The sequence below is a fragment of the Chiroxiphia lanceolata genome (genome assembly GCF_009829145.1).
Source record: "Chiroxiphia lanceolata isolate bChiLan1 chromosome W unlocalized genomic scaffold, bChiLan1.pri scaffold_44_arrow_ctg1, whole genome shotgun sequence".
NCBI classification, from domain to species: domain Eukaryota; kingdom Metazoa; phylum Chordata; class Aves; order Passeriformes; family Pipridae; genus Chiroxiphia; species Chiroxiphia lanceolata.
This window is the reverse complement of record NW_022476500.1, coordinates 304600-320787: the sequence shown is the minus strand read 5'-3', so window position 1 is coordinate 320787 and position 16188 is coordinate 304600. Positions and strand designations below refer to the sequence as shown.

At 53.2% G+C, this 16188-nt stretch overlaps 1 protein-coding gene, 2 long non-coding RNA genes and 1 pseudogene across 3 annotated transcripts; 2 read left to right on the top strand and 2 right to left on the bottom strand.

Annotated features, from left to right (window-relative positions):
* Positions 1–16188, top strand: part of LOC116781380 — a 332906-nt pseudogene that overhangs the window by 29947 nt on the left and 286771 nt on the right.
* On the bottom strand, positions 407–1335 carry LOC116781402. The gene is made up of 3 exons (XR_004354857.1): positions 1294–1335; positions 966–1022; positions 407–816 (listed from the first exon to the last, which is right to left on the bottom strand). It is a non-coding gene; the product is annotated as an uncharacterized LOC116781402 (long non-coding RNA).
* Positions 14649–15145, bottom strand: LOC116781405. Its single transcript, XR_004354860.1, has 3 exons — positions 15043–15145; positions 14728–14895; positions 14649–14688 (listed from the first exon to the last, which is right to left on the bottom strand). It is a non-coding gene; the product is annotated as an uncharacterized LOC116781405 (long non-coding RNA).
* On the top strand, positions 14701–15980 carry LOC116781398 (B-cell antigen receptor complex-associated protein alpha chain-like). The gene is made up of 3 exons (XM_032677073.1): positions 14701–15003; positions 15559–15627; positions 15734–15980. The coding sequence occupies exons 1-3, from the start codon at positions 14857–14859 to the stop codon at positions 15842–15844; spliced, it is 327 nt and encodes a 108-aa protein (XP_032532964.1). The 5' UTR covers positions 14701–14856; the 3' UTR covers positions 15845–15980.

Below are 16188 nucleotides of genomic sequence, written 5' to 3'. Positions count from 1 at the left end.
TCCCCCCGCCCCGCCAACCTGCCCGGCAGCGGCGCAGCCCTGAAGGAGCTCCAGAGGAGCTGCTCCAGAGGCACTTGGGAGCCCAGAGCAATCCAGCCAGCAACACACAGGCAGGACACAGATGCTGCTTTCTGGTTGCGGGTGGGCTTGTGGCCATCTCCAAGGACAAGGTCCTCAGGCATCCCCACAGCTCCAGCCTCTGCCCCTCCACTCTGCTGCAAGCAGAGGCTCCAGCAGAGCCGCCAAGGGGCTTCTACCCACTTTTGCTTGCACGCTGCGCAGTGAGGCAAGTGTTGCTGAGCACAAGGAGCCCTTTTCCCCTCTTCCCCAAGGCCCTGTGCACACTGGGCACCAAAAAAAGCTCCTGGACCTCTGTGTGTGATAACATGTTGGTTGTATTCCTATGCTGAGTTCAATGGAGGTGCTTGCAAGGAAGAAGCATTTTCCCCACAGGCTCAGGTGGCCCCAGGAGATGGAGCTTCCTGCATCAGTTCTCCACAGAGCATCAGCAGCACAGGCAGACACTGCCCTGCGGAAAAGGCCGGGCCTGCCACGCCCTGCACAGCCAGTCTTGGAGCTGCTGGAATCTGCAGTAGGGAGCCATCTGTACAGCTCTTGGCACATAGCAGTGTTGAATTGCCAGGCCTGCCGTGGCGAGTCTGATGTCACCTGTCACGCCTCTACAGGCTGGAAGAGGCAAGAATGGAGACTACCAGAATGGGAAGAATGGAGTTCTCCATACAGCTCTGATGATGTGGAGCGTTTGAAGGGCCAGGTTTGAGACGGCAGGGCTGTCATCAGTCATGCCTTGAAGGGCTGGAAGAGAAAGGAAAAGAGCCAAAGTGAGAGGCCAGGGGTGTGGGGACGCGAGGAGCCTCTCCTGCCAGGGCCATCCCAGCCAGCTCTTGCCATGGCCAGGAGGGAGCAGGGCCCAAAGGGATTAGCTAGAAGGTGCCCTCGCTCACCTTGGCAGATGAGCTGCAGCTCTGGCTGCTCCTGCTTCATGGACCTGGCGGCGATCCCTGGGAACACAGAGCTTGTCAGGGCCCCAGAGGCACAGGTCCCCCACAGCGGCGCTGCCAGCCCGGCCACACGGCCTCCTGGCCTGGCAGGGCTGAGCCCGGGGCCTTCCCGCATGGGGACACCCCAGGGCTGGGCTGGCACAGGGCGGCAGCAGACGCCAGGCCACTCGGGGCTCCACATGCCCTGGGCCGCATCCTGCTGCCGCTGCAGCAGCCGGGGCTGGGGCCAAGCTGCAGCGGGGCGGGGAGGGACCCCGGCCTTGTGGCTCACCCAGAAACTTGATGGCCAGCTTTCGCAGGGGCTCCTCTGGGCAATCCAGGTACGGCAGAGCCTGGCGCACGTACTGACCCACTCGGCTCCTGTCCTTTTCCAGCTGCAAACAGTGCCAGGAAACAGAGGGAAGGCTCAGGTCAGGCTCTGCCCCTTGGCCAGGCGCTCCCTGCCCCTGTGCCAGGGCAATGCCCTGGGCCAGTTCTTCTGTGAAATCCCACACATCCTCAAGCTCTCCTGCTCACACTCAGACTACCTCAGGGAACTTGGTCTCATTGGGGTTATTGCCTGTTTAATGTTTGGTTGTTTTGTTTTCACTGTTTTCTCCTATGTGGAGATCTTCAGGGCTGTGCTGAGGATCCCCTCTCAGCAGGGACAGCACAAAGCCTTTTCCACGTGCCTCCCTCACCTGGCCATGGTCTCTCTGTTTATCAGCACCTCATTTTTTGTCTACCTGAAACCCCCCTCCATCTCCTCCCCATCTCTGGATCTGGCCCTGTCAGTTCTGTACTCAGTGGTGCCTCCAGCACTGAACCCCCTCATCTACAGCCTGAGGAATCAGGAGATCAAGGATGCCCTAAGGAAACTGATAACTGGGTGTTTTTCAGAAGCAGTAAACTCTTTCTGCATGTTATGTACCTCATTAAAGGCCAATCCTGTTATGGACGTCATTAAAGGCCCACCATATCTTCTCTATTTTTTGCTCCTGATAGGAGTGTTATTTTGTGAGAATTTGTTCACATCAAAAAATCTTTATATATATAAATATATCTATAAGTATATATATATATATATATATCTTTATATATATAAACACCATTTTCTATTCAGTGTTTACCTTTCTAACCTGGCCCACAGGCTGTACAAATTGGCAATTGTACTCACTGTGTGCTTAAACCAAATAAAGAACTCTGCATCGGCTTGTTTGCCTGACATCTTTCCTCTCTGACTTCTCTGCAGCTGCAGGCTCAGAGCCTCTGTGCAGAGCTGGGCCAGAAAAGAGTCCCAGCAGAGCAGCAGTGCCAGGGAGCAGCAGCCCTTCTCCTCCATAGCCTCCTCTTCCTTCCCTTCCACACTGTCCTGCAGAGCCCTGTGTTGTTGGAGGCCTCAGTGCTCTGGCAGTCGGTGCCAGTCCTGCTGCAGGACTGTCCAGGGACTGCAGGCAGGGACAGCCACGGGCACTGCTGGCCCAGAGCTGACCTCTGCAGCAGCACTGCCATCCTGCAGGGGCATCTCCTCAGGCCAGGGCCTCAAAGCTTCCATCTGCTTTCCACTTGGCTCTCCAGGATGTGCCCAACACAAGGCCCTGCAGAGGAAAACAGCAGTGACCAGCACAAGGGTGGAGTGCTCAGGGTGGGGGCACCCAGCAGTGCCCTGGCACAGCCAGTGCCGCTGCCAGCACTGGCCTCTCACCCCAGGCCATTGGGCTTGTTCTTCCCTCCAAGGAGGGACAGCAAATGACCAGCTCAGGAGTCCATGTTTGCACTGCATGCACAAGACATGCCCATGTGTCACGGCTTGGGGCTGGGGGGGTGGAAGGCTTAGATAAAGTTGATGGCAGAAGCCGTCTCGTTGAGCTGCAAGGTGCAGAAAGGACCCCCTTGCTTTCCAAATTCCTTCTCAGAGAGGAACCTGGGGGTGGCTGGATCCAATCTCAGGCTCAGATTTTGGTTTCGATTGAAGGAATTATAGAGGTGTGATTCAATCACTTTGTCCTGCAGGTTTTAATGATGGCAAATCAGAAATATTTCTATAAAATGAATTGTTTTTTATGACAAATGAACAGAAAACTTATCACACAATTGAACGGACTAAAGACCTTAAAGAGAGTTATTTACTTCAAATTATAAAAGCCAAAAACCTCCTAGCAGTATAGTGTAAGATAGGACAGTGCAGTCTATCAAAGTCATTCTATTAAAGTAATTGGATCAAAGCCAGCAAAAAGAAACAATCCTGAAGCAGAGATTGAGGTAACTCACCCCACAACGACAGGGGGTAGTTCTCTCTCTTTCACTTAACCGCTGAGCAGTGACCATGAAGAGCTGTCCCTGCTTCATGGCAGAAGCTCCACACACTTCAAGGAAGTCTGTGGAAGAATCTGCCACGGGAAAGTTGGACTGGGCTTTTACAGTTATCAAGGGTTTGACTGCCAGACATATTTGCAGGCCAGGGAGCAGCTTATCTGTCAAATCCTGCTTCGAAAAGCTGGATGTGTGTTTGAAGTTTCATGAAGCATTTTGAGTTTAGCATAATTCAACATTAAAACCAGCATTATGACACCAGCAGTAACTCACTACAGAGAGAGCTTGCATTGTTTGCATTCTCTGACCATTGTTTAGGTATTATCCGAGCAGAGCATCCTGCCAGAAATGGCCCCTTGGTTCTATGAGGTTACCCTGCAGCCGCCCGGGACCGGCTTCCCAACACTGAAGGCGCCTGCGAGCGGAGCCGGCGCTCCTGCAGCGCCTCGGAGTCGCTGCTCCGCCGCCACAGCGGCTGCCGCCGGCCTCTGTGCCCGGAGCCACCGCTGCCACGGGGCTGCCGCACTCACCGCCGGGGTTGCCGCTCGCGCAGCCGCCGCTCTGCCCCGGCTGCACCGGGACCCGGCACCGCCTCGGGCCTGCGCTGCCGCCTCAGCGGCCACAGGCACAGAGCGATGGGGGGACCTTTGCTCTGCCACTGATGGGGCCTGCCTTTGTTTTGCTTGGCTCTGTGCTTTAGGAAAATTGCTGTTCATTTTCATGCTCCACTGGAACAGCTCCTGAATTCCAAATGTTTCCTAATCCAGGGGGAGGGGTTCCTATGGCATCGGAGGTGCCGCCCCTCGGGACACATTGTAAATAAACCATCCAGCTGACTGGGATGGGTGTAAGAGCTGGGGAACACAGGATAATCAGTCATCCTCTGAAAACCTTGGAACATTCCCTACCTGAGTCGTAACCCAAATGAAACAGTTTGGATACAATTCCCAAATAGTTTGGAAACTCCAGTCATTCCTGACACCAGGATGGAAATTCAGCAGATCACTAAAGCCAGTCCCCTTGTGAGCCCACAGCCAGCGGGGCTGAGGGAGGCCCTGGCAGCTCCCCAGCACCTCCCTCTCAGTGGGACACCTCTGGCAGCCTCTCCCAGCTTGGGAACCCTCCAGTTTGCAACACTCCAAAGTCCATCCCTGATGCCCAGGACAATTCTGATCCCCCTCCACAAACACTCCTCCAGCTGTGACCCTTGTCTGTTGGGAAACACAAAGGGATTTGTGGGAGTGTTTCCCTGACAACAGGAGAATTTGAGAGAGGGACCTTTGCACACCCAGCTCTTGATGTGTCCACACATCTCTGCCTGGGTGTGGGTGTGAATTGACTGTGGTGTGAATATTGTTATTGTGAATGTATAATTCAGTCACTGTTAAAATTGTGACAAATGCTATTGAATCACTTGAAAACTGCTCAATTGGTCAATTATTAAGTGCTACTAATGTCTTTTGCCCCCTTATCTTTGGATAAAAATCCTTTGTGCCCTAACACTCTTGCATCCCAAGGCTCTGTATAAATCATTCTCTTTCATAAAAAAAAAGATATATTTCTCATGACTTCCACTTTAAAATCTTCCTCCTTAGCTAAACTACAAAACAACTCTAATTAGCTGTAGAAGTCTTGAAGACTTGAAGACAATTAAAGGAAGGGAAATAATTTGTTTTTCAGTGTTTTAATGAGTCCCACAGTGTGTTTGGAGCTGCATCAGCTGTCAGTCCAGGATAGGCCATGTCAGAACTGGTGAGGTTGGGAGGTGAGGAGCAAGGTTGATCATCCAGGGGCAGTGTGGATCTCCTGAGGAGACACTCAGCATCAAGATCACTTGGAGAACACCTCTAACACTGCTCCTCTGAACTAAAAAATATCCATCCTTTAATTAAAAAAAAAAAAGTACAAATTTTGAAGACTTGTTTTGAAATTGCCTTGAAGACAATTAAAGGAAGACAAAGAGATCCTGAGGGATTTCTGCATTTTAATGAGCCCCACGGTGTGTTTGCAGCCCAGCCCATGATCCTGAGGTACTGAGAGAAGATTGAAGAAGCTACTCAAGAAGTCAGAAGCCAAACTGCAAGCCCCTTGAAGCATTGCTGGGCCCCACTGAGGGCAGGCACTGCCAAAGCCTCCCCAGGGACTCCTTGGAGCAGCTCCTTGGAGGCCAGGAGTGCAGGCAGACAAAGGCTCTGGGCAGGCCCCTGCACTGCTGAGCAAAGCCTGCCTTGGTTTTGTGCAGCACAAAGGCCAAGGCCTGAGCCCCAGGCCCTGGCCCAGCAGATCCTGTCCCTCCCAGCTGGCTCAGGGCTCTTTGGGGGGCACTGGGATGGGAGGGGGAGGAACAACAAAGGCCCAAAACTGGGCAACCCCTGCCAGGCTCCTGAGGGAGGGGTAAGGCAGAACCCAAGTGCAGAACCTGCAGGCAAGTTGGTTGTGGTGGCCTGAGTGGCAGAGGCAGCTGCCAGAGGCAAGGGGACAAAGGCCTGGGTGCCTTTGGGCCTTGCAGCCCTGCCAGAGCCCTTGGCCATCTCTCCTGCAGGCTGTCCTGGCCTGGCCCTGCTGCTGCTCTGGCCTTGCAGGCTGCACACCCCCCTCCTGCTTTCCCACCCCCCTCCCAGCAGCATTTCTAGACCCTCCCTGATGTCTCTGCACCAGCTCTGGCTGTTCCCTGAAACACAAAGCCATGGGCTGATCCTGACTCCTGTGGGTGACCTCTTGCACCACAAGGGTCCCTATTGAGTGACATTTCTTTTTCCTCACCTTCAGTCTGAACTTTCAATGCCACTCTTTGTGGAGATTTCATTCTATTTCCAATATGGAGAAAAGCTCCATCCTGGCAGATCTCCTCTAGACCCTCTCCAGTTCTTCCTCATTCCTCCAGAATGGGGAACCTCACAGACACACAGACCAGTCCAGATGTGGTGACCCCAGGGCTGAGTCCAGGGGGGTGACAACTCCCTTGTCTGGGTGCCCACACTCCCCCTAAGGCAGCCCCATGTGCAGTTGGCCTTAAATCAAGGGGCCATTCTGATTCTTTGTAACGTCACGGAATCAAGTGGCACCATGACACTGCAGGGCCTCATGGAACTAAAGGAATGCAGGGACACTGTGGAATCTCATGGAACCAAGGGACCATTGTGACATGTGGGGTGTCTTTGAAACAAAAGAAACCCTGAGACATCTCAGAACCTCCTGGAACCAAGGGGCCACTGTGCCTCCCCAGAACCCCATGGAATCAAGCAGAGCCGCTGCCTCCCCCCCGCCGCCGCACGGACCGGAGTCGCCGGCTCAGCCCCGCTTGGACACCTCTGGAGTCAGCGTGTTCTTGGGCAGCACAACTGATCTCAGACCAGAATGTTTCCCAGACTTTGCTTTGCCCCCTCTTTCATGTGGTTTCGTTTTCTATTCTTTGTTCATTCAGGGGGAAAAGGGAGAAGGGAAATATGTTGATCCCTGTTTCATCTCTCAACAAAAGGGAGTTGGGCAGATTGGTAGAGAGGAGGCAATTTCTCTCTCTGCTGTTGCTTTGAATAGTTCTGTTGGTATTGCTGTTTTTGCTGCTATATTTCTTGTCAGTAAACTCTTAGTTTTTCACTTATACCTCCTTGTATTTTGTCTCCCTGTATTGGTAGGGAATAAAAAGGGAGTGAGTTCATTTCATTGGAGTTCCCACCCTCATATGTGTCTTTAAACCAGGGGTTACTCAAGGACTTCCTGAAATTTGGCATCATCCACAAAGGACTTGAAAATACATTTTGTCCGAATGTACAGAGAGATAATGAAGACGTTCTACAGTGGTGTTCAAGGGCTGGTCACTGAGGGATTTCATCAGGAAGTTGCTGCCAAGAGGACTTTGTACCATGGATTTTATTTGACCCTCTTCATTCAGCCAACTTCCCACTCACCACATCTTCCACTTCTTCAGTCCAACTCTCACCAATCTGACCATAAGGAGACCACAGCAGACCATGTCAGGGGCCTTAATAAAGTCTGGACACACAAAATCCTCTATTCCCTCCCACAGGGGTTCTGCAATCCCTGCTTTGTCCTTCCCATGCCTGGCAATGTCTGCAGGAGGACTTGCCCTATGCCCTTCCCTGCTGAACCTGAGCAGTCTGGAACTCTACCAACCCTCCTTGCTGCCCTGTTTGCAGACTGCTTCCATGTCTGCCTTTGCCAAGGCCCCAGGAAGCTCTGGGATGGCTCTGGCCTTTCCAAGGGTTTGGGAGAGGTCTCCCAGTGACACTGCCCAGCCTTCTCAATAGCCCTGACACCAAAACCTTTTCCATAGCCCACACTTCCAGAGGAGTGCCCAGGACACAACACAACTTGTCCTGGTGGTTCTGGAGAATGAGAAGGGATTTCTTCCTCGAGGCCAACCCCTCCAATTGGATTTGAGCATTTTCCCCGGTACCTCCCTGTCCTGAAGGTTTCTGGCCATCAGGCTGGAGCTGAGGGGGTTGGGCAGGTGCCTGAGGAGGGGGTAGAACAAGTGTCCAACTGTGCCAGGAGGGCTGTGCTGGGCAAGGAGGAGGAGGCTGCAGAAAACAGTGGCACTGGGGAGGGGAGAGGAGCAGGGGGAGAGACCTTGTGCCTGCCCACGCTGGGCAGGAGCTGCCCCAGGATGGCAGCTCTGAAGCACTCCCAGGATGTCCCTGGGAAGAGGAGGGGAAGAGTGGATCTGAAATGGGAACCTGGAAAGCAGAGAGCAGGAGTGTCATGGGGACACTGCAGGAGAGTTCCAGCCCTGGAGCAAGGTGACAGAAGAAGTGACCCAGTCCATGCAGTGCCCTTAGAAGATCTCACAGCATCCTGGAGATGCTGGAAGGGAGCCCAGCTCTGCTTCACAAGTTCCCAGGGCCTGTCCCTGCCTGTGCTCCAAGGGCTTCCAGCCCCCAGGACTGTGCTCAGAGAGCACTCAGGCCTTACAGCGAGAAAGGGGCTCAGGAGGACAGTGTGCAAGTGGCAAGAGAGCAGCTCTGCAAAGACCAAGCCCTGCTGCTCCCTGGCAGTGCTGCTGTGCTGGGATTATTGTCCCCTTCCTGTTTGCAAATACACCCTGTCTTGCAGTGTGCTGTCCTTTAGGAACATCTGAGAAGAAGGGTCTTGGACAAAGAAGGCACTGCAGGGTCCTTTATTTTGTTTAAATACTCAGCCAGTGCAATTCATCCTTTATACATCTCTGGGTCAAATTCAATGGGTAGACACTAAATTAGAAGGCAGGTGCATAATAATATTTAATTCCATAGAAAATTATTGCAAGAAGAACCCAATGACCTCTAAGAAAAACCTGAGCAGGAAGGCTGGGTCATTAGTGAGTCCCATTCTGAATGCTACGCACCAGAAAACAGGCACTTTATTGCTGCTGAAAAGCATCGTCATCATTTTCCTCAGGGCATCCTTGAGCTCCTGATTCCTCAGGCTGTAGATGAAGGGGTTCAGTGTTGGAGACACCACCGAGTACAGAACTGATAGGGCCAGATCCAGGGATGGGGAGGAGATGGAGGGGGGCTTCTGGTAGGAAAATGTTGCAGTGCTGATAACAATAGAGACCACGGCCAGGTGAGGGAGGCACGTGGAAAAGGCTTTGTGCTGTCCCTGCTGAGAGGGGATCCTCAGCACAGCCCTGAAGATCTGCACATAGGAGAAAACAATGAAAATGAAACAACCAAATGCTAAACAGGCACTAACCACAATGAGCCCAATTTCCCTGAGGTAGCCTGAGTGTGAGCAGGAGAGCTTGAGGATGTGTGGGATTTCACAGAAGAACTGGCCTAGGGCATTGCCCTGGCACAGGGGCAGGCAAAATGTATTGGCTGTGTGCAGCAGAGAATAGAGAAAGACAGTGGCCCAGGCAGCTGCTGCCATGTGGGCACAGGCTCTGCTGCCCAGGAGGGTCCCGTAGTGCAGGGGTTTGCAGATGGCAACGTAGCGGTCGTAGCACATGATGGTGAGGAGGGAAAACTCTGTTGCAAGGAAGAAGTGAAGAAAGACCTGTGCAGCACATCCCATGTAGGAGATGGTTGTGGTGTTCTGGAGGGAATTGTGCATGGCTTTGGGGACAGTGGTGCAGATGCAGCCCAGGTCTGTGAGGGAGAGGCTGAGCAGGAAGAAGCCCATGGGGGTGTGCAGGTGGTGGTCACAGGCTACGGCGCTGAGGATGAGGCCGTTGGCCAGGAGGGCAGCCAGGGAGATGGCCAGGAAGAGCCAGAAGTGCAGGAGCTGCAGCTCCCGCCTGTCTGCAAATGCCAGGAGGAGGAACTGGGTGAAGGAGCTGCTGTTGGACATTTCTCCTTCCTGAGAGTATTTTGATCTGTTGAGGAGAAAAAGTCACTGCTGAGTTAGACCAGGCTTCTGCAGCCAAACATTACGCATCTCAGCCACCCCACTCTCAGGCTCTCTCTCTTCACTCAAACCTCCCTGCAGCTCCCTCCCCTGAGCTCTGGCTTTTGCTGGCTGAGGGGACCATTGGAACCAGGAACTCTGTGATGGGCTCCCAAGGACTCCTTACTGTGCTGGGAGAGAAAACTTGGAATGCAGGGTGATCTCCAATCAAATGTACTCGTGATACATCAAAGAGCTTCTCAGTTTGCTGTTTGCAATTTGCCCAAATGAAGGACTGAGCTGAGGGAATTCTTTGTATTTGTTTACCCACTTGCACCTGCCACATTTAGGAGTGGTTGTGGAGGTTTGAAATCCCTGACATTTCTACTGCACTGCAGGACAAGTCTTGTGGGTTCTGAGGGACACAGGGACAGTCCCTTAGTGCAGAGAAAAGAGATGCTCTGCCCATCAGTCCTGGGCTCAGCTGCCCTGTGCTGGCAGCTTGGAGCTGGAGGAGCATCACACTCAACTGTTCCCCTACAGAGAAACTGCACAGATATCCAGGAATCCATGTCCAAAGAACAGATTGACACACTGCTCACCTTTTCATCTCTCCCCTCCCAGAGCATTTCCATGGATTTAGCACTGAGGAGTTTTCTCCATGGGGATCCTGTGCAGCACAGAGATCCTATGGCAGAGCTCTGCCCTTCTGGAGGGCACCTGCAGCCCTGCAGGACACCCAGGCAAACAGCTGAAGACCTTGAAGGTGCCTGGAGGGCACTTGGGAACTTTACTCCCACAGACACATCCCCACAGCAGCACCCAAAGGGTTTGTGTCTGGACAGGAATCTGCCCCCCCAAACCCCACAGTGGCTCAGAAAACCCACTGGTGAGAACAAGGAGAGCCCAGGCAGCAGGGGATGGCAGTGAAGTGGCACAATGGTGCTGCCAAGGGAGGAGGGACACAGAGAGACAGCTGGAAATCAGGGCCTTGTCCTTGCCTGGGCTCTGGCTGCTGCAGGGCAATGCACAGCCCAGCCCCCGTGGGCCTGAGGGCACAGGCTCTGCTTCGGCTGGGAAAGGAGCCCAGGCAGGAGCTGCTCAGGGAAGGGGTCTGTGCCACAGGGACAACAGGGAGGGGCCCCCATCCCCCTGGCCAGCCCTTGTGGCAGCAGCTGCCTCTCCCTGCCTGCCTGTCTCTGGGTGAGGAGCTGTTCCTGCCAGCAGCCCCTGCCTGTGCCCAGCTCAGCTCCCTGCCAGTGCTACCAGAGCCATCCCCAGCCCAGTGCCAGGGGCAGCTCTGCCTGCGCAGGGGCTGCAGAGCAGATCCCAGACAGCCTGCGGTGGCTGGGAAGGGGGAGGTGTTCTGGGGGGATGTGCTTCCTGAGAAGGGCCCCTGGAAATGGCAGGAGGTGGAGCTGAAGCTGTGAGGAGCCCTAAGCCTGCAGCTGAAGGGCCCTGCCCAGCCCTGCCCTGACATGAGGGGTCACTCCTTCCACCCACAGCCCTTCTCCCTGCAGGGCTGTGGCAGCTCCTTGGCCGGGCTGAGAGCTGAGCCTGGCAGGCAGCAGAGTCCCTGCCCCAGCACACAGAGCCCTGGGGACAGGACCCTGCTCTGTACCACAGCCCTGGGCACCCCTGGCTGCACCCCCACCTTCCCACCCCACAGCCAGCCCTGCCACAGGGAACCTTCTGGCCCTGGGCCTCTGAGGGGGCAGCAGCAAGTCCTGCTCTGCAGCAGCTTCTCCTGCTGCACCCCAGCAAATCCAGCAGAGCCATCCTGACACCTCCTGCCACTGCTGCCATTTGGCAGCTGGCAGAGGCACTTGCAGAAACTCACCTGCACTGCTCTGCAGCCACAGCCTGACCCTGGCAAAGGGCTGGCAAGGTTCCTGCCCTGAGCAGCTGTGCCCTGTCCTCCCACCCCAGGATCCCTTCAACCTCCTGCTCCCTTCTCCTCTCTGCCCTTGCTGCCTGCAGCTCCTGCCCTGCTCTGCCATATGACCACTTCCCCTGCACTGCAGCAACTGGGAGAGTCCTGCTAAAAGATCCTAGAAGCTGTGGGATGTGCCAGCTTTAGGAGATGCCTCAGGAAGGCAAGTATAACTTTCCTACAGCCAGAGAATTCTTCCTTCAAATCCTGGGAAGGTTTCTTGTCTGGTGAGAGCTCAGTCACCTCCCAGCCCAGGCTGCCTCTCATCTCTCTGCCTTCTCTCCTGTGCCCTGGGTGCTGCAGGTAGTGCCCTCAGCCCTGCTGGGCTGTGCAGAGGAGCTGTTCACCAGCAGAGCTGTCTCTTTGAAGCTCTTCTTGCTTGCCAGGAGCTCCCTGTGTGCCAGGAGCCCAGCCCAGCTCAGCAGCACAGCAACAGCCCCAGGCATTTCATGACCCTCAGGGGACTTTGATGTTGTTTACATGAGACTCAGTCCCTGAGAGGAAGTTCAAACAACTTTTCAGGAAGTCAAAGTGAGACTGAAACACTAAAGTTTCTTGTAGTGCTAACGAGTCTCATTGAGGGACACAACTGGGAGCAGTGTCTCCAAGTTTCAGTTAGAGCAGAAAACTGCAGACAGTGATGCCAAGGATGGACAAGCAAGGGAAAGGTGGCTCTGATGCTGAAGAAACCTTGACTTGTTTTCTTAATCCAAGGGGCCAAGCTCTGACCCCCAGCCCCTGGGAAGGGACATCCTGTCCCTGCCTCATTCCTCAGGGCTCTTCCTGGGGCACTGGGATGTGGGATGTGCAATGCCAAGGGCAGGACCATGGGGTGGCACCTGCCAGGCTGCTGAGCAGGGACAAGGAGGCCAGGAGGCCCCAGGGCTGCAAGGGCCACTCCCCTCCTCCTGGCCTCAGGGGCACAGACAGCAGCCCTGGCCAAAGGCCTGCAGAAGGTGGCTGTGTCAGGGCCTTTCAGCTTCTCCCCCTCCCTGTCTCCTCTCCAGCCCAGGCTGTCCTACGGTGTCCATGCCCTGCCCCTTTCCCTGCAGGCTGTCGTCATCCCCCCGGCTGCCCCACCCGGCTGGCACCTTCCTGCACTGACATCTCTGCGTCCTCCCTGGCTCTTCCTGCACACACAAAGCCTTGGGCTCATCCAGACTCCTGGGTGATGTGTTCTCCACAACACTGCCCATGGATTGGAATTCCAATTTCCTCATGTCCACTCTGGGCCCCCCCAGCTGCCTTTTGAGACATTATTTCTTTCTCATTCTGTTTTTCACTAGGAAGAAATGCTCCACCATCTCTAAATCCTCTCTTCAAGCACTGCCAGGCTCCTCCTGTACTGTCTTCTGTCTCCATGCCACTTAAACCAGGGCCCACAGCCTCCAGAACTTACATGTGGATCATGGTCTTGAGTCCTCCTGTCACTGAACACAGGGAAATAAACTCTCCAACCAATTTTTTAGGTTGGAAAGTCAACATTACCTTATTCTGCACTGAGGTACGTGGGGGGTTGCTCCACCTCGCATGTACATCACCTATCAAATCATTCAACTGTTTATACATTTTAGCAAAAAAGGGAATCGGTGTTCATTGGCTACAAGTTACATAGTTATCTTATTAGTATTCTATCTTCTTCTGGTGTTTGATTTTTCACTTCTCATGCTAATTAGTCCACATTTTCAGTCTTTTTATTATCTTTTTCTCAGATAGGGAGTTTCAGTACAACTGCTGAACTGTCTTTGCTAGTTTCTTCTTTATCTCTAGTTTCTGTAAAATGTCCTTGTAGTCTATAAATTCTGCATTCCAGGTGTCCAGTTCTCAGCAACACATCTCTCTCTCCCAGGCCTTGTTCATTTGAGCATACCAAGGTTGGTTCAGCAAAGCTTAAAGTTTCAGCAATTTTCCCAAAGTGTGTTCCCATCATACCAGAATGCTGGCTACAGTGGAAAAACACACTGCTTTTGATTAATTAAAACAATAATTAGAAGTTTTCATTAAAGCAATTAGTAGAAAAGTTATTAGGAAAGTTATATAATTTCCAACAATCCCCCCCTTTGGAAGTGATGCTAGTTATTTCTGTTAAGATTTCTTCCACTTGAATCACTGAATATTCAGCAAGACATAAGACATTAAGAAGCAAAAATTACTATTGAATTATTTAAAACAACTTATTCAGTTAAACTTGTCCTATTTTATCAGACTACTTAATATTTTAAAACATGTAATATAATCTTCTTAAGACTAACTTAAACATATCTTATTTAAGTTTTTTAGTACCTTAACTATACTAATCAACACCCTTAACACAAAGTGAAGTTTATTAAAATTCCATTGTACAGAGTAGCCAACCATCCTTTGGAGACCTTTTTCAATTTTAGATAAGATAGTTTTTGATGGATCTGCGCATTCTGTTATATCCCATTTTGCAAATTTGGAATAAAATCCATACTCCAGCAATTAATATCAAAACTACGATAACTGTGCCAATTGGGTTCTTGGGGTTGCACTTAAATTTGGGATCCAAGAAGTTATTTACTTAAATACATCTTCCCCTTGATTTTCTTGTATGTCATGAAAGATTCCCGTGCTTTTTCTAACTTTCTCCAAATCGGTTTGAATTCCAAAAGTCTGACCCACATATACCCAGCAAGCAACTGGTGCTGATGACTGTGCACACACCACCTTTGGGAGCCAAAAGCAGATCCAGAGCCATTCAGTTCTGTTTGACTGCCTTTGAAAGGCTGGTGATTTCTTGCTGCAAAGTGCCAATTGCATTATTGGTTTGGTTTTCTATTTGTTCACTTACTGCAGATATGGAGTTACAGCTTTCCCCAGGTCAGGCTCTCCATGGTAGGAGTGTCTCACAAACTTGTAGAATCTCTCTCAACTAAATTTCATTTGTGTCTTGTGATAACAGATCCTGGATGTCCTCTGGGGAATTCTGATTTATCAGTGAGATCTACTTTTGGTACCACAGTTCCAATGGTGCATATTCCTTGTCATCCAGAGCTTTTCTAGACTGGTTTCTGCAAAGCCAGAATTATCCCATATTCTCTGGAACAGACCACCAACTGGGACAGGGGGACACCCAACTGGGACACTGGGACACTCAACTGGGACACTGGGACAACTGGGACACTGGGACACCCAACTGGGACACTGGGGACACCAGTTGGGACACTGGGACCCCCAGTTCTGTCACTGGGACCCCCAGTTGGACACTGGGACCCCCAGCTGGGACACTGGGGACACCAACTGGAACTTTGGGACCCCTAAATGGGACACTGGGGACACCAATTGGGACACTGGGGACATCTAATTGTGACATTGGGGACACCAACTGGGATGCTGGGGACACTAATTGGGACATTAAGGCACCAACTGGGACATTGGGGACACCAACTGGGACACTGGGGACACCAGGTGGGACATTGGGACCCGTAAATGGGACACTGGGGACACCAATTGAGACCCTGGGGACACCAATTGCCCCCCAGGTCCCCCTAAATCTCCCCCTGGGTAACCCCAATCCCCCCCGACACTCCCAACCCCCCCCCCCGGTACCCCCAATTCCCTCCCGGATGCCCCAAAACTCCTTCAACCCCCTCGTACCCCCCAGTTCCCCCCAAATCCCCCCCAGTTTCCCCCAATCTCCTTCTGCCATCCCCAAATCTCCCCAGTCCTCCCCAGAGACACCCAACCTCCCCCGACCACCCCTAAATCCCCCCTGGTGCCCGCAGAAACCCGCCCCAGCCACCCCAAAACCCCCCTGTACCTCCACCCCCCCCCCCCGCCACCCTTAAATCTCCCCTGGTGCCCCCCAAAAACCCCCTGGCCACCCCAAAAATTCCCTGTGCCCCCCTTTTTCCCCCCTGGCCACCCCTAAACCCCCCCTGGCCACCCCTAAATCCCCTCTGGTGCCCCCAAAGCCCCCCTGGCCACTCCACCCCCCCCATGCCCCCTTTCCCCCCCCCCCAGAAGCGCTGGGCCAACGAGCAGCTGCTGCACCCCGAAAAAACCACATGCGAGGAGGAAAACCTCTACGAGGTGACATTCTGGGGGGTCCCTGTGCCCCAAAATCGTGTTGGGGGGGGTCTATCACCCCCTAAACCCCCCCAAACCGACCCGAATCCCCCCCTTTCCCCGCTTTCAGGGGCTGAACCTGGATGAGTGTTCGATGTACGAGGACATTTCCCGGGGGATCCAACCCACCTACCAGGACGTGAGGACCCTCCCCGGCGACTCCCAGCTGGAAAAGCCCTGAGGGACGCCCCGAAAAAGGGGGGTGGGACCCCCCAGGAAGGGGTTTGGGACCCCCTGGCTCTGCTTGGCCCCCCCAATGCTCTGCTCTGGTGACACAAGGCCATGCTGACCCCCCCAGAATAAAGCTGTGTGCTGCCGGACGGGTTCTGTGGGTTTTGGGGGGTTAGTTACTCGTTAGTAATTAACGAGTGATGTGGGGATGATGGAAGACTTCCTGAGGTGCAGGTTGATGGAGGACCTCTGTCTTCTTTAAGCTGACTTCCAGCCCAAAGAGCTCAGCAGCATTTGCAAAGCAGGATGTTAAACGCTGCAGGGCTGCTTCTGTGTGGGCAACAAGGGCGGCGT